This window comes from Chiloscyllium punctatum, chromosome 8 (genome assembly GCF_047496795.1).
Source record: "Chiloscyllium punctatum isolate Juve2018m chromosome 8, sChiPun1.3, whole genome shotgun sequence".
Classification (NCBI taxonomy): Eukaryota; Metazoa; Chordata; class Chondrichthyes; order Orectolobiformes; family Hemiscylliidae; genus Chiloscyllium; species Chiloscyllium punctatum.
Genome location: NC_092746.1, coordinates 44,397,184 through 44,418,641, shown reverse-complemented (window position 1 = coordinate 44,418,641; position 21,458 = coordinate 44,397,184). Strand labels below are relative to the sequence as shown.

Genomic DNA, 21,458 nt, shown 5'->3' with positions numbered 1-21,458 from the left:
TCACAATTTCAAGCTTTAACTACGTTTAAAAAAATTCAAGCTGCTGTAGCAGCTTTCAAAATTATTTGTTATGGGAACTTATCTTTGTTCTGGGGATTCTCTGCTATCAATCTTCTGGGAGTACTCATCAACAGCATCCATATTTTCTCCACCAGACCCATCAAGATTTCTTCATCTCTCTCTCTCTCACCCACCCAGCCTTTCCCAAAAATAGCAGGATTACAAAGGTTGCTCATTTGATGAAACCACATTTCCACCACAGGAAGCAAGATCAAGATGATTAATTCAAAGCTACAAAAGTTACAATATAAATCTCTACTGCACCAAGATTGGTGTCACACTAATATAAAACTCACAGGAGTTTTTGTACCATTATGACTCAGATGAGGAGGTTTCTATTTCAACTTTGAAAACAAATAAGATACTGAACTTGTCATTTTAAATGTTGGAAGTAGGGGACAGAGGAAGAAACAGAGGTACAATATTATTAATGTTAAAGCTTTGCGGTGCATACTGGACAAAAACATCTCAGGATAAAGAAATAAGCTTTAAATGTATATGCATACATTTCAGAAAATAACAGCTAAGAATATCAGCATTATACAAATAGGACAAACCAAGTATCTTGGATCATATGAATGCTGATGGTGTAAAGTGTGAATAAATCACTGGTTTTTCAAATTAATTGAAAAGCCTAGAAATAAAATTTAATGCTTACAATGGAACTGTGTAACAATATCATCCATCCTAATCTGAAAGCACTGGGTACATGCAAGTATTTCTTACCTTTGTTGTCCACAATTTAACTGTCCAATCAAAGGAAGAGGTGACAAACAGATGTGAGAAATCAATCTGTCCCACGGCCATGTGGCAGTTGATACCAGTCACTGGACCCTGATGACCCTCGAACATTTCACCAATACCAGCCTTACTGGAAAACAGGTTTTAGGTTCAATTGTCAAATTAATACAAATTCTTTAAGATACATCCTCATAATCTAACATCTATTAGTTATGCCTTAATTGGCCCTACTTTTCCCCTTGGTTCAGCAGTTCAGAGATCATAATGATAGTTCGGTTGTTTCAGCTCATCACATGTATTATCCAGAAGGTAGAATTATAGCTAAGCAACTTTGGATATAGTGGCAAGGACTCACTGACAGGTCAGTTTATGGTATAGCGAAGCAAATATTCCAACTGATATAAAAAAAGCAAATCAATTACAGAGTGTTTTAAGTCACATAAACAATAAGTTACTTTTGGGAGGAGTTGAACTCTGCAAGATTACCTCAAGAAATATCATTGATTATAATAATTTTTCATGAAAGTGTGAGATGCCTGTGTTTAGAGAAGTAATTATGTCAAACGACTAGAACAGAACAAAAACAACCTTGCCTGTAAAAGTGGCAGCACAGCTCCATGTTTGGTTGCTCCAAGAGAAACTAACTTGAAAACTGCAGCATGAAATGCTGTGTTTCAATCATTTAGGGTGGGCACACCCTTAATGATGCTAAAACTTGGTCCACCCAGGAATGCCCAACAGTGATATACCCACAATGTTGCTACAGTATGTGTTTTAGGAATTTGATCCAGCGACACTGATAAATTTCCAAGTCAGGATGGTGAGTGGCTTTGAGGGGAAATTTGTGGGTAGCGGAGTTCCTATCTGCTGTCCCTGTTGGTGCCATCAAAACACTGGAAATTGATGTTGATGAATAAATAGAAATGAAAGAATACAGGAATTCCTTCTGACTTCCCTGGAAGTCAGCACACAGTCCTGTGGGAAACAGTGAATGTTGTGACCAGTCATCTATAGACCAGTCAGGCTAATGTCAACAACATACATTTATACAGCATCTTTAATGTACAAAACACCTAAAGTGCCTCATAAAACAGAATTATCAAACCAAGCTTGAAATCATGTCACATAAGAAGATATCAGCACAGATAACCAAAGGTTTGCTCAAAGGGTAGGTTTTAAGGAATATTTTAAAGGAGGAGAAAGAATTACAGGAGGAGGAAACCTCTGAGGTTGGGACAGTTGAAAATGTAGCCACTGATGATGCAGCAATGTAAATCAGGACTTGTACCTGGTGAAAACTGGAGAATGAGAGACAGATCTCAGCCTAACAGGACTGCAGGAAATCACAGATATAAGGAGAGACAAGGGCATGGAAGGATTTTAAAACAAGGACTGGAATTTTAAAGTCTAGACCAGCAAACACAAAGATGAACTGGACATGGCACACATTGTAGTATGAGCTTAAAAATTTGGATGACCTTAAAAATTATTGGGATGGACAGCTGATCATTGGAATAGTAAAATCCAGAGGTAAAAAGCACACTATGTAAGCAGATTAGCCAAGGCCAGACTGGAGTCTAGTAATATTATGGGAGCTGGTGGTCTATAAACTTGGTGATCTAGAAGGTGCAATCAGAAGCTCATTTGAGGGTCAAATTCAACTTTGAATCTGATTCAGCAAATGACAGTGGTCAGGGTGAAGGCTGTAGTCTGTGGCTTGAGAACAGAACTTGTGGAGAGTTCCAAAGACAATAGATTTGGTATTCTCAAAATTCAATCTGTTCATCAAGTACTTGATGTCAAAGAAAAGTCTGACAAATCAAACAGGACAAAGGTCCAGAGAGTTAGTGGTGATGTCAGTATAAATGTACAAACTAACATTGAACTTTTGTTTGTTATCATTAAGGACCAGCATATAGGTGAGAAATAGTGGACTCTTAAAGACAAATCCTCAGAGACATCAGAGGCAATGCATGGGAGTGAAAATGGAAGTCACTGCAGGTGATTCTCTGGCCACAACTTGATGGATAAAAATAGAACCAGGGAAGGGGAGGTCCACCCAGCTGAACAGGAGAGCTATTGAAGGATAGAATGGGCAATCATGTTAAGGCTGCAGATAGGTTAAAAAGAGTTGGGATAGTTTACCACAGTCACAGTTATATTGGGTGACATTTGTAATTTCTGTGCTGTATAACTCTGACTCTACAAGTCCTTTTTTAAAAAAGCTGTTATGGTAGTAGGGCAGGGGGCAAAACCCAACTGGAGGGCTACAATCGTGAACTTCCAGAAACACCAGCACAGATCTGGGAGGTAGCCATGTATTTAAGAAGTTTGGAGTAGGATTGGAGGTTGGAAATGAGGCAGTAGTTTGCAAGGTCAAGGGTGGTTTATTTGAGGAGGGTTTTGAGGAAATCCACTAAAAAAAAAGTAATGTAAGATACAGTCCTATGTTATTGATTGGTAATGTCACAGTAAAAGGTGTGCTATGTTTGATGCCATTTGTTTTAAAGGAGGTGATTCACCCGGCTGATGCTAGGAATAACCTAATTTCTTTTTGAGGACTAGATAAACAGGACAAAGTTCCTTAGAATAGTGAAGGTTAAGGAAGACGGGTGTTCAATGAGGGGGTAGGGTTGATAATGTTAAAAAGCATTGCTACTGTTTTGATAACTGGGGACTGTGCAGTTTAAGTAATTAAAACAGCAAACTGAGGGCCGAGGCAAATTTATCTTGATTTTAGTGATGGTAGTGCATACAAAGAATGAAAAAAAAGACAAAAACTACAATAGCTAATTCACAGTAAACCAAACTCTTACACCAGGGAGATTAAATTCTGACAACCTGAATCCATATATGCAGCTCTAAATTAATCTTTCAACATAGACTAAGCTGCAATTTAAAATATGGGGATTATTTCCATCATAGCAAAAAGAGTTTAGTATTCATAAATGCTTTTAAAATAATGAGGGATTCCGATAGGCTGATTTAAAAAAAAACTACTGCTATTCATTGGGGACTGAGGAGAGCATCATCAATTTGAAATTACCATTTGAAAGGGTGGGCAGGAGCAGAGGAGGAATGAAGAAAAAAGTCTTCATTTTCTCATAAAATATTCTAACTCTCCATCCTTGGACCACAAAAATAAAACTATTCAGAACTTTTTCCAAATTTAATAAATGTTATTACAAAATTCACACATCAAGAACTTACAAAATACTTTCATCAGAAAGTTATTCCAGTATGTGCTGAAGTACCGAAACACAAATTCCCTTTCACCAAAATAATACATAGTTACTTTGTTTTGTTCAACATTAGCAACTGTGCCCAAAGAAACGTACCACAATCAAGGCACAATAGGGCCGTGAAAATCATAACTAAGGAGCTGCCCAACTTAATCCATTCAACAACTTCCCCACACTAGTTCAAACAGAGGAGGCGGCCTATCCTCCCCATCACCATGGCCCTGGTTGAAGCTCAGGTCGCGTTGTATCTATGCTCCAGGGGTTGCACAATTGTGTCATCAGCCATGGCTAGCCTTTGTACCCCAGAAACCAGCCTTACAAAGCACCTGGACCCTTAAATGCACCACGTTCACGTGAGTGCTCCAAGATGCAGGAGTCATGGCAGCTATCAGGATAGTGGGCACACACCTCCATTAACTAGTAATCACGGATCATTTGAACATTTATCTTTCATACAGATGAATTCTAGAGTGTTGTAATATGGTCCACTCAGTGTCATGTGTGGACTATCAGTGGCACTTCATACCTTGAGGGAAGTTAGTTTTGTTTCCAAATCCTACCACTCAGGCTGCAACACTGACCTTGTCATCAGGAAACAAAATGAATTAATGTGATCTTGTACAAATGAACAGTCACTATCCTAATGTAATTATATGTACAACTAAGGTCCCACACGGGTCACTCACTTCTCCCTGAAAACAGCCAGTCACAGAGGTTCAAACAGCCCTCACCTCTGTAGCCACCAGTAAGAGGATGGCTTTGGACTCCAGCATCAGGCATAGTTCCATCACAAAGATGCACAGAGCTTGTGTTGATACTGCACCCCACTTGTCTCCAGGAAATGGCATTGCAATTGAAAAACTTCAAGTATCCTGTGGGCTACACCCTCTTGTGGGGCTCTACAGCTGTAACGTCTCCCTGAGCTAGAAGCTCCGAATCCTCCAAGGTGGTCGACAGCTATTCCTGGGCTTGCAGTTGCTTGTAGTCCCTTTGCATCTGCCTTTGCCTTCCAAGTAGTGAGCCACAGCAACCCACATCCCAACATCAGCAGGACAGTCAGACCATTCGTTTAACTTTCAATGCATTCAGTGCAGACCATCATTAAACTTTCATGACAGATGAAGCGGCCACAGCCTTCACATTCCACAGGACCTTCTGAGGTTTCCAATTGTTTGCCTTTGGTCAGCATCAACATTTTTTTAAAACAAGTCACACCTCCATGTCCAGTTAACAATGGATCCTGCTGTTTCACCCATCAAATGCAGACAGTCCAGTGACTCTTCATCAGAACTCAGTTGTTGAGTTGAACTGAATTCTGAAGAAGAGTCACCAGAATTGAAATCCTAACTCTACTTTCTTCCCTCAGAAGCTTGCAGGCTTGTTGAGTTTCTGCAGTAATTTCTGATTTTGTTATAGTTTTATACTAAATCCATTTTGCAGAAAATATTCAAGCAATCCTAATTCAAAGCTTCTCAGATACTGAAGCAGTCCTTGTTCGAATGCAACAGACCTGCATAATATCCAAGGCTTGGACTGACAAGTGGCAAGTAACATTTATGCCACATAAATGCCACGCTATGAGCATCTGCAACAGATAACAGATTGATCACCAGCCTTGACAGTTAGTAGTGTTACCATCACTGAATTCCCTATTATTGACATCCTATGGGTTACCATTGACCAACTGAACTCACCATACAAGTACTGTAGTGACAACTGCGGTTCAGAGGCTAGGAATACTACGCCAAGTACCTCACCTCCTGACTCCCTAGAGCCTGTCCACCATCTACAAGGCACAAGTCAGAAGTGTGATGGCATACTTCCTGCTTGCCTGGATGGAGCGGAATTCATCAACACTCAGGAAGCTTGACACCATTCAGAACAAAGCAGCTCCTTGACTTGCACCACATCCACAAACATCCACTATCTCCACCACTAATGCTACTATCTGCATGATGCACTGCAGAAATTCACCAAATATCCTTTGCCAGCACCTTCCAAACCCTCAGTCACTTCTGTCCAGAGGACAAAGACAGCAGATACGTTGGAATACCACCACCTCTAAGTTCCTTTCACCTTCCTGACTTTGGAAATATATCACCGTTCCTTCACTGTTGCCGGGTCAGAATCATGGAACTCCCTCCCTCAGGGCATCACGGGGCTACCTACAGCTCCTGAACTGTAGTAGTTCAAGGCGACCACCTTCTCAAGGGCAATGAGGGATAGGCAATAAATGCCAGCCAGTGATGCCCATGTTCCATGAAAGAATAAAGAAAATTATAAAAAATATATTTTCCCCTTTGCTTTGGCAGAAATGAGATTTGTTTCTACTCTTTTAGGATTGTCCAGCCTGATAAATCACAAACTGAACTGTTGAGTAATTATTATTAGTGCACCATTTCCTGCACAAACAATTTTTGAGCATTAATGGCAATACAAAGTTAATGTTACGAAACCAGTTTTGCACACATTGAATAGATGTAAAAGGCAATTTCAGGACATTTCTATACAAACCAAAACTTTTAAATTCCAGTTGAATCTTCCTATCTTATATAGTTTTGATTTTTGAGGTTAAATAGAAAACTGTTTCCAGATTGCTCTCAGAATCAGTCTGCAATCTGTTTCTTGAAAATGCAGTGAAGCAGCATGAGGTTACATCCAAAGAAACACTCGCAACTTTAATATTCTGTTACAGACAGTTCCTGTAGAGCAATGCATTAAAATTGGGGAGAGTGCTATCTGAAGACAACAGCAGTCACTAGGACAACTTGCAGCAGAGAACTGGAGCTGACAGTCCTGGATTCAGGTGTCACCATAGTTAAATATCCATAACTCTAAGTAATGGCACAGAATGGAAGCAATTATTACTGAAATATTTAAGTACACATAGTTTGACGTCTTAGAAGCTTTTGAAATATGCCTTTTCAAAGTCAAATTTTTGAAAACAGTTAAACAGACAATGGAATAATTAAGCGCATGCAATAAATCAACAGTACATTGTTCAGTTGTGGCCTATTCAGTTTGTAGAATTTTCATTTATAATTACGAGGTAGATGGTGAAATAAGTTTGAAATCTTGTAACATAATTGTTTGCAATTTTTATTATTTTTATTAATGACTTGGATGAGGGGATTGAAGGATGGGTCAGCAAGCTTGCAGACGACACAAAGGTTGGAGGTGTCGTTGACAGTATAGAGGGCTGTTGTAGGCTGCAGCGGGACATTGACAGGATGCAGAGATGGGCTGAGAGGTGGCAGATGGAGTTCAACCTGGATAAATGCAAGGTGATGCATTTTGGAAGGTCAAATTTGAAAGCTGAGTACAGGATTAAGGATAGGAGTCTTGGCAGTGTGGAGGAACAGAGGGATCTTGGTGTGCAGGTACATAGATCCCTTAAAATTGCCACCCAAGTGGACAGGGTTGTAAGAAAGCATATGGTGTTTTGGCTTTCATTAACAGGGGAATTGAGTTTAAGAGTCGTGAGATCTTGTTGCAGCTCCATAAAACTTTGGTTAGACCGCACTTGGAATACTGTGTCCAGTTCTGGTCGCCCTATTATAGGAAAGATGTGGATGCTTTGGAGAGAGTTCAGAGGAGGTTTGCCAGGATGCTGCCTGGACTGGAGGGCTTATCTTATGAAGAGAGGTTGACTGAGCTTGGACGTTTTTCATTGGAGGAGGAGGAGGAGGAGAGGGGACCTAATTGAGGTATACAAGATAATGAGAGGCATAGATAGAGTCGATAGCCAGAAACTATTCCCCAAGGCAGAAATGACTAATACGAGGGGTCATAGTTTTAAGCTGGTTGGAAGAAAGTATAGAGCGGATGTCAGAGGCGGGTTCTTTACACAGAGAGTTGTGAGAGCATGGAATGTGTTGCCAGCAGCAGTTGTGGAAGCAAGGTCATTGGGGACATTTAAGAGACTACTGGACATGCATATGGTCACAGAAATTTGAGGGTGCATACATGAGGATCAGTGGTCGGCACAACATCGTGGACTGAAGAGCCTGTTCTGTGCTGTACTGTTCTATGTTCTATTTATTGAATTCACCATCAAACACCACATTAGCTGCAACTTCATTAGAAATGTTGACAAATTATATTTTAGATACATTAAAGGGGCCAAAATTAAGTTCACGAATGTCACTATTATTCCTGTTACATATGCTATTATTGAGATGTGGACATGCAGGTGTTGGACTGGGGTGGACCAAGTTAAAAATCATACAACTCCAGGTTATAGTCCAACAGGTTTATTTGGAAGCATAGTAGCACCAGGTGATGAAGGAGCAGTGTTCCAAAAGTTAGTGCTTCCAAATAAACCTGTTGGACTATAACCTGGGGTTGTGAGATTTTTAGCTATTATTGAGCACAGTCTGAGCGACAGTTTGCTGACACATTAATTTTCATATCATATCATTAGTATTGTTGAAAAAAAAGGAGACACACATTTGTTGAAGCTTTTTGTTTTGGACTCATCAGGACAATTCACAAGAATACTAATTTAAAGAGAAAACCACCACCTATATTGTATGAAAAGAGAATTGTGCTGAGTGTGCAACATAAAAAGCTTCAACAAAATCTGCCGGTTTTGAACGAAACTTCCAGTTTGGTACCACTAATGATTATTCATATCACAAAATTTAACTTTCTACAGACCCTCAATTTCAATTTGCCTGGGTTGTAAATTTGACTTTTTAAACATTTATCAGGTTTTCAGAAGAGATGAAGAGTGTACATACTGCATTGCACAAAGTATGTCAATTAGGGCAGGCTGAAAGGACTAATAGGACCTTTGCCTATTATTGTTCTGAAAGCTATCTTTACAGATTTACCCAATCATTTTTCTAATTGAATTCGTGTATAATGTTTCTGCGTAGATATTGAAAAAGATGGCTCATTGTCGAACTGCATTAAGTTCTGGTGTATCCACGATTATTGACAGAATGTAAAGCTGTACATGGTATGAGTCTGTTAAGGCACTTGAGATTGGGCAGTTTTCTGCTACAAAATGCATAAATACTTGTTTCATGAATCAATGACAATACTAAACACTCCGCATGATAACTAACAGCCTATTCCTAAAAGGAAAGAATACGTCTCAAGCCTTGACTTGATAATCCCCTGAACAGGGGTTGGAAGAGGTCGGGGGGGGGGGGGGAGAAGAGGTAATCATTGGGGGTGTGGGGCCAGTTGAGGGGTCAACTTAATAGTTACCCAGCAGTTAGATTAGATTTTAATTGTCTACCTTTTCCTGAGTGATTATTAACTTCACTGCAGTGAAACCATCCAAAAGTTCAGATTTAAACAAATATTTTTGGAGGCTTCCAGGAGAAGGGGAATTTCACATTGGAATCATCAATTTCCCCAAGTCAATTATGTCAGGGATTCTGCAGGTCACATACATAACTCCCATCTGCACTGTAGAATTGAATATCTGGACATGGAAAATCTAGGCCATTATGTCTAGCTAACTTCCAGTCCCTTAGGACCATTCCAGAATCGAATGAATTTTGCAAAATCATTACCAGGCAAGTCCATAGTTTGAGAGTTTTCTCTTTTGGAATCCTAGGATATAGGCTTTCAATATCTGGGAATTTGTTTAGCTCTAAGTTTTCTCCACAGTAATTTTCTCTGCTCACATTAATTACAATAATTTCTTCACTCTTAATAGCCCCTGAGTACCTTCTGCTTCTGAAATATCATTTGTGTTTTGTACTGTGAAGACAGTTTCTTCAATATCTCTGCCATCTCATATCCATAGTAATGTCACTTGTGGCAACCTCTAAAGGAACTAATACTGATTTTACTTACTTTTTTCAGTTATTTATAAATTCTATTCCAAATTACATTTAATTCCTAGTTAGATTAGATTAGATTACTTACAGTGTGGAAACAGGCCATTTGGCCCAACAAGTCCACACCAACCCACTGAAGCGCAACCCACCCAGACCCATTCCCCCTACATTTACCCCTTAACGTAACACTACGGGCAATTTAGCATGGCCAATTCACCTAACCTGCACATTTTTGGACTGTGGGAGGAAACCGGAGCACCCGGAGGAAAACCACGCAGACACGGGGAGAATGTGCAAACTCCACACAGTCAGTCGACTGAGGCTGGAATTGTACCCGGGTCTCTGGTGCTGTGAGGCAGCAGTGCTAACCACTGTACCACCGTGCTGCCCACTTCCAATTTTTCTGTTCTGTAAAATTTTTGGTAGCTCCCAATTGGCTTCCAGAATATTCCCAGTCCTAAGGCTTTCTAGCCTTCTTTGCAAAATTGTAAATCTCTTAACTCAGACCCAATATTAACTTCCAAAGGTAGATCTTTCTTGTCCAGCATTTGCCTCTTCAATGGAATATATTTTTGTTGAACATGCTGAATTGTTTATTGTTCTCCACTGTTTTGTTTATCCAGGGTAATTGTTCGTAACGCAAAATGGTCCCTGTACACTTGCAAATGACGGCCATGCTATGAGCTGGCCATGACAGGCTGCAGAAACATCTGTACACGTGTAGCTGCTCCTGCACATGCCATGGTGCTCCTGTGCTCCTGACACTATCTCCCGTGTGCAGTGACAGCAGCAGTGCTTGTACAGTCAAGTCCTACTGCAACTGCATGTGCTGCTGACATTGCTCCACTCTCTGGAGGATGAGGTGAGTGGAGTCAAAAGGGAATCAGAAAAGGTTTGTCTCAGGGCACCAGGGAGGCTGGGGCTCATGATAAGGAGCTGCTCTTCCCAAATGGTGTCTTCGCAGTTGAAGGGTGGACAGGTTTCCCAGAGTCAGCAGACTATGTCTTCATGCCTGGAACCATGAACAAGGAGGAAGACAAGGAGTAACAAATTGGGAAGGGGTCAGAGGCGCAGTGGTGCTGGTCCCTAGATACGTTGTCCCAAGTTATGGATAGGGTTCTTCCCTCCCTGGGCAGCTCAGCTGCTGGAGAGGGCTGGCCTGCAAGGTGGCAAAGGAGCCCTCCTCCCTGACTCCTGAATCTCACATCCAGCGGAACCTTCCAGGGCCTGGGTGTTGCTTTCAGTCACTTCTGAATTATTGAAGACCACCTAATGCATGTGGAGTTGCATCCATAGATTTTTCTTGTCATCAAATCTTACTGTTTCTTTATCCAAATCAACCAAAGTCAGTTCGTCCCTCGTATTTACACAAGTAACTTTAAGATGCACATTTGGGACTGAAGAATTGCACTTTCAAACTAAATATGGAATTTAATTGCAATTCATTGATTAGCATGATAACTATTTCCCAGATCTTTTACCTGGAAGATTATTAATTAACTTTACATCTTTGCAGAACAGTATATCTATACCAGCATTATCCTTAGTTGGTTCAATGATGTACTACTCCAGGAAATTGTCACAAAGATATTCTACAGATTCATTTCACAGATCATCCCCTGCCAAGGTGGAAGACAAAAACCATTCAGTTCCTGCTTCCTGCTCTAGACCTACTTCCTGGCAAACATTATGTTCTAATCAAGACTGCTCAGAGCCTTGGCAGCATATGTATCCTTGGCCTGAGCTTTCAACAATATATCCACATTATTAGCATGATCATCAATTTCCAGGTCATAGCTTCAACTAACCCTCATTCATGCATTGCCAACCTCCTGATTTTTCCTGTTTGCATCTGACTAACTTGCCACATGTAAAATTGAGGTAATCAAAAACTCAGTTTTGATGAGTTACCTTATTCATGCATAACCTTACTCATGCCAAGGGCCTTCAATTATCATCCCTGTGCGCCATATCCTACACTAGCTCCTGGATTTTAAAATCTAAATTTTTAAAAAGTTCTCATCTTTGCTTTTAAATATTGCCAATACCACACATTGGTCACTCTTTTTAACCCTTCCCAGTCCATTAATTCTGAGGTCTTATACTCGTCTAATTCTGGCCTATTGAGCTTCTCCAACTTTAATCACTTCCTCACAAGTGGCTGTGACCTTCATCTGCCTCGGTACCAAACTTACATTACAAAGTGTTTTAGAAATACCTCTGATTAACCATTTGGCCATTTTGCCCTCATATCATCTTGTTTGGCATAGTATCTTAAAGAATCTATAAAACTCCTGTAAAGTACATTTGTGTCATGTCTTCAAAATAGGTTATGGTCAATAGTGAGTGCCATTAATGTCAGTAAAATACAGCTGTTATTTACTTCATTAAAACTAAAGGAGCCGATATTCTAGCATATTGACTTTATGTTGTAAGATAACAAGTTCCTGGCAGTCAAAACAATTCAGCATAATTGAGGTTTGTTAAATCTCATCAAAAATTATTATCCAATAAAAGTTCCAAGTTTGTTCTTAATGAGCACTTAAATTTTTGCAGCCCCATTGTACTAGAATAGCCTGCACAAAAAACAATACATTGTTCTAAACATTACCTGCCATGTCGACATGCCGTATAAATCATACCCTCCTCACTTCCTACAACAAAATTGTTGACATCTCCTGTTGGGAAAGCCATGCTGGTGACAGCTACAGGCTTTGACTTGTTGTAAACTAGCTCCATATTCTCCTAGAGGAGGAAAGAAAGAAAAAAAAATTGTTAGCATGTAGATTCAAGTTATTTTCCCTCTCTTTTTTTTACACCTGAAAACTATGGAAGACACAAGCTGTCAAGCTGTAAACATGAAACCTACAGGAAGCATCTCAAACTTATGATAAATTGCAGCATATGGGTCCATTGTGTGGAACATGATCCAATATTTTGGGCACCGGAATGCATGTTTAAGCTTATACTTGGTAGACAAGTCAACAACTTATTTTCCAGCTAATAAATGCTGATTAGGGCTATATGCATATTAAGAATTGGCCTTAATGTTTCAGCTCAGAGATAATATGTTTAGAGATATACTCACTTTTTAAGTCAGCAAATGGGATCAAACAGGTAATATGGACTGTGTTGCTAAGGAGATGCAAGGGAGTTCAAGAGATGCACACAGAGGGAGACCACACACGGTGACAATAATTAAAAATCTTGCAACACCATCAGTTCACATTTGATTCCCTGTGTACACATTCATCTCTATTTTTGGAAGAATTTTGAAGCTTCAAACATCAAATTAACATGTCGCAGTATAGTATCTAGCTATGGAACTTATTACACTGTCGTCATCAGACATCCACACAAGTGCACTTTCTGTTAGAGTTGAATATTAATCAAGGGTGTGAAATAGATTAGATTCCCTACAGTATGGAAACAGGCCCTTCAGCCCAACAAGTCCACACTGACCCTCCAAAAAGTAACCCACCCAGTCCCATTCCCCTACCCTGTATTTACCCATGACGAATGCACCTAACACTACGGGCAATTTAGCATGGCCAATTCACCTAACCGGCACATCATTGGACTATGGGAGGAAACCAGAGCACCCGGAGGAAACCCACGCAGAAACAGGGAGAATGTGCAAACTCCATACAGACAGTCACCAGAGGTTGGAATCGAACCTGGGTCCCTGGCGCTGCGAGGCAGCAGTGCTAACCACTGAGCCACCGTGCCGCCAATTGTTGATTTTTCCTCTCTGATCCAAGGATTCTCAGGACATCTGAGGTCTCACTCACTGTCCAAGAGCAATAGCTCAGTTAATTTAGCACACATAGGAGATTGAACCCAGTCTAGAACTCACTACTCACTAGCTTGGCTAAAGGCCTTTGAAGACATGTATGTATAGATATTGCTGCTTTGCTCTATATTTTCTTGGATTTGTCCTGTTGTGAACATCATGTCCACTGTATTGCTTGATAGATGGAGTCCACACTGCAACTCCAGTAGATGCTGTTCAGCCATTTGGAGAAGCCAATTGAGGAGGATTTTTCACAATTACTTTTCCCTGTGGTGAACAGCAGGAATGCCCCTTCACAGTTATTGCAATCTGTCTCATTTTTGAGAAAGATGGCAAGAACTACAACATCTCAGATTTGCTGGCATGCTCTACTCCTTCCAGATAGGAGAAAATCATTTGTGCCAAGTGTGTTTCTCTCCGCATTTCAATATTTTGGTAGGGATTCTACTTGCACCATCAACCTTGTTGGCTCTCAGCTGTCAGAAGGCCCTTTCAACCTCACATGGGCCTGGGTGTGTGTTGAGATAGTGGCAGATAACATGCTATGGAATGTGAGATAAGATTAGAGTGGTGCTGGAAATGCACAGCAGGTCAAGCAGCATCCGAGGAGCAGGAGGATCGAGGAGTTTCGGGCAGGAGTCCTTCATCAGGAATGAGGCTGGAAGTCTTGGGGGTGGAGAGATAAATGGGAGGGGGTGTGGAGCTGGAGAGAAGATAGCTGGGAGTGCAATAGGTGGATGGAGGAAGGGGCAAAGGTTGTAGAGGAGGGTGGAGCAGATAGGTGGAAAGGAAGATTGACAGGTGGGACGGGTCATGAGGATGGCACTAAGCTGAAAGTTTGGAACTAGGGTAAGCTTGGTTGGGGGGGGTGAGGGGGAGGGGAAATGAGGAAACTGGTGAAGTCCACATTGATGCCCTGGGGTTGAAGGGTTCCGAGGTAAAAGATGAGGCATTCTTCTTCCAGGTGTCGGTGGTGAGGGAGTGGTGATGGAGGAGGCCCAACACCTGCATGTCCTCGGCAGAGTGGGGGGGGGGGGGGGGGGGAGTTGAAATGTTCAGCCACGGAGCAGTGGGGTTGATTGGTGCAGTTATCACTGAGATGCTCCCTGAAGTGCTCTGCGAGGAGGTGTCCAGTCTCCCCAATGCAGAGGAGAGCGTATCGGGACCAGCAGATACAATAAATGACATGGGTGCAACTGCAGGTGAAACTTTGATGGATGTGGAAGATTCCTTTGGAGCCTTAGATGGAGGTGAGGGGCGAGGTGTGGGTGGAGGTTTTGTAATTCCTGCAGTGGCAGGTGAAGGTATCAGGAGGGGAGGGTGGGTTGTTGGGCGTGGACCTGACGAGGTAGTCGCGGAGGGAACGGTCTTTACGGAAAGTGAATGGGGCGGGAAGGGAAATATATCCTGGTGGTGGGGTCCATTTATAGGTGGAGAAGATGTTGGCGGATGATGCGATGTGTACGGAGGTTGGTGGGGTGGAAGTTGAGGTTCGGAGGGTTCTGTCCTTGTTGCGGTTGGAGGGGTGGGGTTTGAGGGTGGAGGTGTGGGACATGGATGAGATGCCTTGGAGGGCATCAACCACCATGTGGGAGGGGAATTTGTAGTCTTTAAAAAAGGTCAAGATCACCCAGATCAAGGACCTTGTTGAGGAAATCCTTGAAGTACTCCTTCCAATGAACTCTGACTGCCTCAATGAGAACTACACTGTTCGAGACAAAACCACCAGTGATGCCTCTGCAAAATTCTGGAAATCCAATGACAGGCACTTTAATAACAGGGTCTTTACTCAGAACAACAACTCCAGTATCAAGATTCCCTGTCAATCAGCTGTGTTCAGCAGACTAGCTTGTCTGTATGCTTGAATAATACTTTCAAAAGAAGATCTCTACTTCAAGCTATGTTATATCAAGCAGCTACCAGGAGGAGAGGAAAAAGCCTCCTGAAAAACACAAAATCCCACAAATTCAGTGGAATCACTTACCAAAGATGGCCAAACTGAAGCAGCAGCAATCACAAAAAGTGCCAACCATCTTCAGCATCCCACCCACCTGCCCCTTCAGATATCACCTCTCTACCTGTGGCAGAATGTGTGGATCCAGAATTGAACTCTTTCATCACTTCAGGACCCACAACTCCACAGTGGAATTAAGTCATTCTCCATCTTAAAGGACTGCTAAAGAAGGACAGAGAATGATTGAATCACATTTTCTTAATTAACTAAACACTTTACAATCCTATGGCATGGGAAACAAACAAAAGTGAAATAATCAGATTCCATCTGGAAAACAGATTTTAAATACTATATTGTGCTTAACCAAAATTAAAACATTACATTCTAAATTCTGCACTTAATTAATTAATTAGAGGACGGGCAGGATTTTCACAGTGTACAGATTCAATATAAAACACAAGAATAGCAAGGCTATTATATTTTCAATATCTCACTTAAATTGGAAAAGATATTACACCAAGAATGATGGTCAGGATGTTATATATTTTGCACTACATGCAAGTTGAAAAATGGTGCTGGAAAAGCACAGCCTGTCAGGCAACATCTGAAAGAGCAGGAGAGTCGACGTTTCAGGTATAAGCCCTTCCTGATGAAAAGCTTAGGCCCAAAACGTCAACTCTCCTGCTCCTCGGATGCTGCCTGACTGGCTGTGCTTTTCCAGCAACACACTCTTCAACTCTGATCTCCAGCATCTGCAGCCCTCACTTTCTCCTACTACATGAAAGTTGGCAATTATGTTTTTATCTATTACTAGGTTCTTCAATCAACTATCTAAACATTTTACTTTTCTTTAACAATTACTGTTAAACTTAGTCTCTCTGCTTTTAGTGCTTTACCTGGCTTTAATATATCCTAATATATTATTTTGCCAAGTATTTACCATACATTTTAATTTCAGGGAAAATGTGTACAAATTGCATTGCCTGCGACATTCCTACGAGTCTATAGTATCCATAATTTCCTTTTTTGGTCTTTTCTTGAAAAGGTAGAATTTTATTCCCCAAGTTGATATCATGCAGTGTGAATAACAATAATGTGATTGAAAACAGATTGACCAGAAGTTCCTGCAACCTGTCATCAAACAGCACCTGCCATGAGTTAGACTTCTGTTTGCCTGTTTAATCTCCATGAAAAAGTTTGTGGCAATTTGCTAGATGTGTCAAATAGAAAGTGCATGATGCTCTACAGGGCATCCAGATTCAGAATAAACAGGGCAAACAAATGTGTCTCTCTTTTCACAAATCAGGTTGAAGGATTCTGAAATGTATTATGTAAGTATAAGCCTACATGGATGAATTCAATATCAAATCAGGCACAGAAATGGAGAACAAAAACTGGATTAAAAAAAGGGGGGTGGGAAGCACACCAAAAGAAAATACACGTTTAATTTCTAAAATACAATTAAAATCAGAAGGTATTAGCTGCAGCAATTAAGGCCCCAGTTTTCAGCATGATGGACAAAGTCTCCATGACTAAGAAAGCCCTGGAAGAAATTGGAATTCTAAGCCCCACTATCAAATTCAGAGTTTCTCAACTTCAGAGGCAGGATTTGACGCAAGGAGAAGTAGGGAGAAAGTGAGGACTACAGATGCTGGAGATCAGAGTAGAGAGTGTGATGCTGGAAGAGCACAGCAGGTCAGGCAGCATCCAAGGAGCAGAACAGTCAATGTTTCGGGCATTAGCCCTTCATCAGCTAATAGTTAGAGCTTATGCATTTTCAAAGGCAGTGTGTCATTCAAACGTCTTGACTTAAATCTTAAACTGACAAAATGTCTTGACGTTGAAATGCCCATCAGCTATGATTGAATGGTGGAGTGGACGTGATGGGCCAAATGGCCTTATTTCCACTCCGATTTCTTATGGACTTTAATTGGACTTAGAAATTCCCTTATCAGAAACTCTTAGAGTATGCAGATTAGACCAGGTCTGTCCTTGGTACATTTCTTTCGAATAGCCAGGATACTGCTTTAGAAAGCTGAAGTATCCCTTCAAATATTGTTTCAGGCTACCTTGGGGGGAGGTTTGTGGTGGTGTCGGGTGTCCTTGGGTTTGGAGGTCAAATTTCCCTTGTGACTGCTAGCTGCTGAAACGACTGTGTAAAAGGTGCATAAAACCCTAGGAACCTCAAGCCATATCAACAAATATCATTCAGTTTTGCCTTATCAAGATATGTCAACCTGTTAGGAACTGTCAAGTGTCCAAGCCTAATCTTTAAAGAATGATGCTGCCCTATTTCTAAAATGAATGTAGCCTTCAATATAGAGATTGAAGTAACAGAAATATACTTTTTTCTTCTACATGCATAGGTACTTGTGGATATTCAATAAGTTAGTATGGTAGGTGAAGGGAATAAAGGTGGTGGGTAGAATTAGACACGAAACTGGCATAGGATATGAGGGATTGAGAGAGATAGGTAAATGGTATCATTTTGCACAGGATTGGCATGGGGAGGTGGAATGAGGGGGAAGTGAGCAATGAGAAATGGAGGAATGTTTTAGATTTTTCCCCTTTGAAAAGATAAGGTACTCATTTGAATCTGGTTCAGAGATTATATTTGGTGAAAGTAAGGCATCCTTTGAAATTGTGAAAAGGAATTCTTCAGCATAAAAATAAAGTGAGTGAACTCACTGACACTTGCAAAGTTGTCAAGAGTCAGTCTACAAATCAACAGTTCTAGCTAATCCAGGATGTTTTTTCACATAAAACCATTTTAGGATTTGCACAGTACAATTGTTTGGTAAATCAATCATTTTCACAATGGGTTGCCTATTGATGGACAGCTCAAATTGCTTTTTGAATGAAAATGTTATCTTGCTATAGGGATTAATTGAAGCAATTTCAATGTATGACATTTCTTTTTCCAAAAAAAAATCAATGAATATGCATTTTTTTTTCCAACAGTGACATCCTGGTTATGTTCCTGCTGGATAATAACTGTATTGTCATAAAGATAGAAGGTCAAGAGGTGTAAATGGGAGGGATAGGGTGTATTATCTTGCACAGAGTTTCTGTCTCTCTCAAGACCCATTGGAAATGGGTAGATTGGCATGGAGTAATGGGGCCACAAAAATGTGTAAATAGGCACAGGTTAGCAGAGGGTATGACGGGCTAAAGGGGATGGACACAGGGGCATAGAACAGTATGGCTCGGCCGTTGAGAACAAGGGCATTGAGTGATGAGAGCAGGACGAATGTTCAACCTGTTTTTAAAAATGGAAATAAAAACATGGTTCCAGAATGCTGGGCAAACTTTCCACCCAGAGAATTGGTAGCATCTTTAGCCCATCCCATGTCACTGGTTTGACTTCCAATGCATAGCTCTCCACTCCTCCACCCCTGACTTCCAGCATTAAAGGAAATTGAGTCTTGAACATATACCTGACCTAGCACTTTGTGGTCAGTTTGCTTCTCAAACAGCTCAATGTATTTGAATGACAAACCAGGCTGCAAACTCTCATTTCTACAAACCAATAGTGAAGTGGCGCACCCCAATCAGAAAAACATCTGGATTTCCAACACTTCATTATATATCTAGCCTTGCTCACATTACTGTGGAATCTGTACTTTAAAAAGCAACTGCTATAAATTTTCCATTATTTATTACTGTTACGACCCATTATATTCAAACCATTTGCAATATAAATGGAAGAGCAACGAAACAATTGCTTAAATGGAAAGATTTTAACATCAGTATGAATATGACAGAAGGAATGTGATTCTAATCAAGACCCAGTACAGTGGGTGAGTGTGAGAGTCACAAAGAGACAGAGAGAGGGCAAGGGCGAGGGAGGGGGAAAGAAGAGAGGGCGAGGGAGGGGGAAAGAAGAGAGGGCGAGGGAGGGGCAAAGAAGAGAGGGCGAGGGAGGGGGAAAAGAAGAGAGGGCGAGGGAGGGGGAAAAGAAGAGAGGGCGAGGGAGGGGGAAAGAAGAGAGGGGAAAGAAGAGAGGGCGAGGGAGGGGCAAAGAAGAGAGGGCGAGGGAGGGGCAAAGAAGAGAGGGCGAGGGAGGGGCAAAGAAGAGAGGGCGAGGGAGGGGCAAAGAAGAGAGGGCGAGGGAGGGGCAAAGAAGAGAGGGGAAAGAAGAGAGGGCGAGGAGGGGAAAGAAGAGAGGGCGAGGGAGGGGCAAAGAAGAGAGGGCGAGGGAGGGGCAAAGAAGAGAGGACGAGGGAGGGGCAAAGAAGAGAGGGGAAAGAAGAGAGGGCAAGGAGGGGAAAGAAGAGAGGACGAGGGAGGGGGGAAAAAAAAGAGGGCGAGGGAGGGGGAAAAGAAGAGAGGGCGAGGGAGGGGGAAAAGAAGAGAGGGCGAGGGAGGGGGAAAAGAAGAGAGGGCGAGGGAGGGGGAAAAGAAGAGAGGGCGAGGGAGGGGGAAAAGAAGAGAGGGCGAGGGAGGGGGAAAAGAAGAGAGGGCGAGGGAGGGGGAAAAGAAGAGAGGGCGAGGGAGGGGGAAAAGAAGAGAGGGCGAGGGAGGGGGAAAAGAAGAGAGGGCGAGGGAGGGGGAAAAGAAGAGAGGGCGAGGGAGGGGGAAAAGAAGAGAGGGCGAGGGAGGGGGAAAGAAGAGAGGGCGAGGGAGGGGGAAAGAAGAGAGGGCGAGGGAGGGGGAAAAGAAGAGAGGGCGAGGGAGGGGGAAAAGAAGAGAGGGCGAGGGAGGGGGAAAGAAGAGAGGGCGAGGGAGGGGAAAGAAGAGAGGGCGAGAGGGGGGAAAGAAGAGAGGGGAAAGAAGAGAGGGGAAAGAAGAGAGGGGAAAGAAGAGAGGGGAAAGAAGAGAGGGGAAAGAAGAGAGGGGAAAGAAGAGAGGGCGAGGGGGAAAAAAAAAGAGAGGGCGAGGGGAAGGAGAAAAAGTGAGAGAGAGAGCGCATGCGCACGAAAGCAAGCGAGAGCGAGAGTGTGAGTGAGTGAGTGAGTGAGTGAGTGAGTGAGTGAGTGAGTGAGTGAGTGAGTGAGAGAAAGAAAGAAAGAAAGAAAGAAAATAAAGAGGGGGGGAAAGAAGAGACAAAGAGAAAGAAACAGACAGAGATAGAGATAGAGATAGAGACAAATGGAGAAAGGCAGAAAGAGACAAAGAGATAGATAAAGAAAGAAAGGAAGACAGAAAGGAATGAACGAGAGAGAGAGAGAGAGAGAGAATAGGGGTAAAGAGAAAGGGGGGGAAGAGAAAGGGGGGGGGAAGAGAAAGGGGGGGGAAGAGAAAGGGGGGGAAGAGAAAGGGGGGGGAAAGGGAAAGGGGGGGAAGAGAAGGGGGGAAGAAAAAGGGGGGGGAAGAAAAAGGGGGGGAAGAAAAAGGGGGGGGGGAAGAAAAAGGGGGGGGGAAGAAAAAGGGGGGGGAAGAAAAAGGGGGGGGAAGAAAAAGGGGGGGGAAGAAAAAGGGGGGGAAGAAAAAGGGGGGGGAAGAAGAAAAAGGGGGGGAAGAAGAAAAAGGGGGGGGGAGAAAAAGGGGGGGGGGAGAAAAAGGGGGGGAGAGAAGGGGGGGAGAGAAGGGGGGGGGGGAGAGAAGGGGGGGAGAGAAGGGGGGGGAGAGAAGGGGGGAGAGAAGGGGGGGGAGAGAAGGGGGGGAGAGAAGGGGGGGAGAGAAGGGGGGGGAGAGAAGGGGGGGGAGAGAAGGGGGGGGAGAGAAGGGGGGAGAGAAAGGGGGGGGAGAGAAGGGGGGGAGAGGAGGGGGGGGAGAGAGGGGGGGGAGAGAAGGGGGGGAGAGAAGGGGGGGGAGAGAAGGGGGGGGAGAGAAGGGGGGGGAGAGAAGGGGGGGAGAGAAGGGGGGGAGAGAAGGGGGGGGAGAGAAGGGGGGGAGAGAAGGGGGGGAGAGAAGGGGGGGGAGAGAAG

The 21,458-nt window shown here is 42.6% G+C and overlaps 1 protein-coding gene across 5 annotated transcripts in view; it reads right to left on the bottom strand.

Moving 5' to 3' along the window:
• The window catches only part of LOC140480503 (cytoplasmic dynein 1 intermediate chain 1), a 279,676-nt gene that overhangs the window by 26,142 nt on the left and 232,076 nt on the right, over positions 1–21,458 (bottom strand). For all 5 annotated transcript variants that reach the window (XM_072575444.1, XM_072575448.1, XM_072575445.1 and 2 more), the window contains exons 13-14: positions 12,453–12,586; positions 787–931 (exon numbers count right to left, since the gene is read on the bottom strand). In XM_072575444.1, coding sequence (XP_072431545.1) covers positions 787–931; positions 12,453–12,586 — 279 coding nt within the window. The remainder of the gene's footprint in view (positions 1–786; positions 932–12,452; positions 12,587–21,458) is intronic.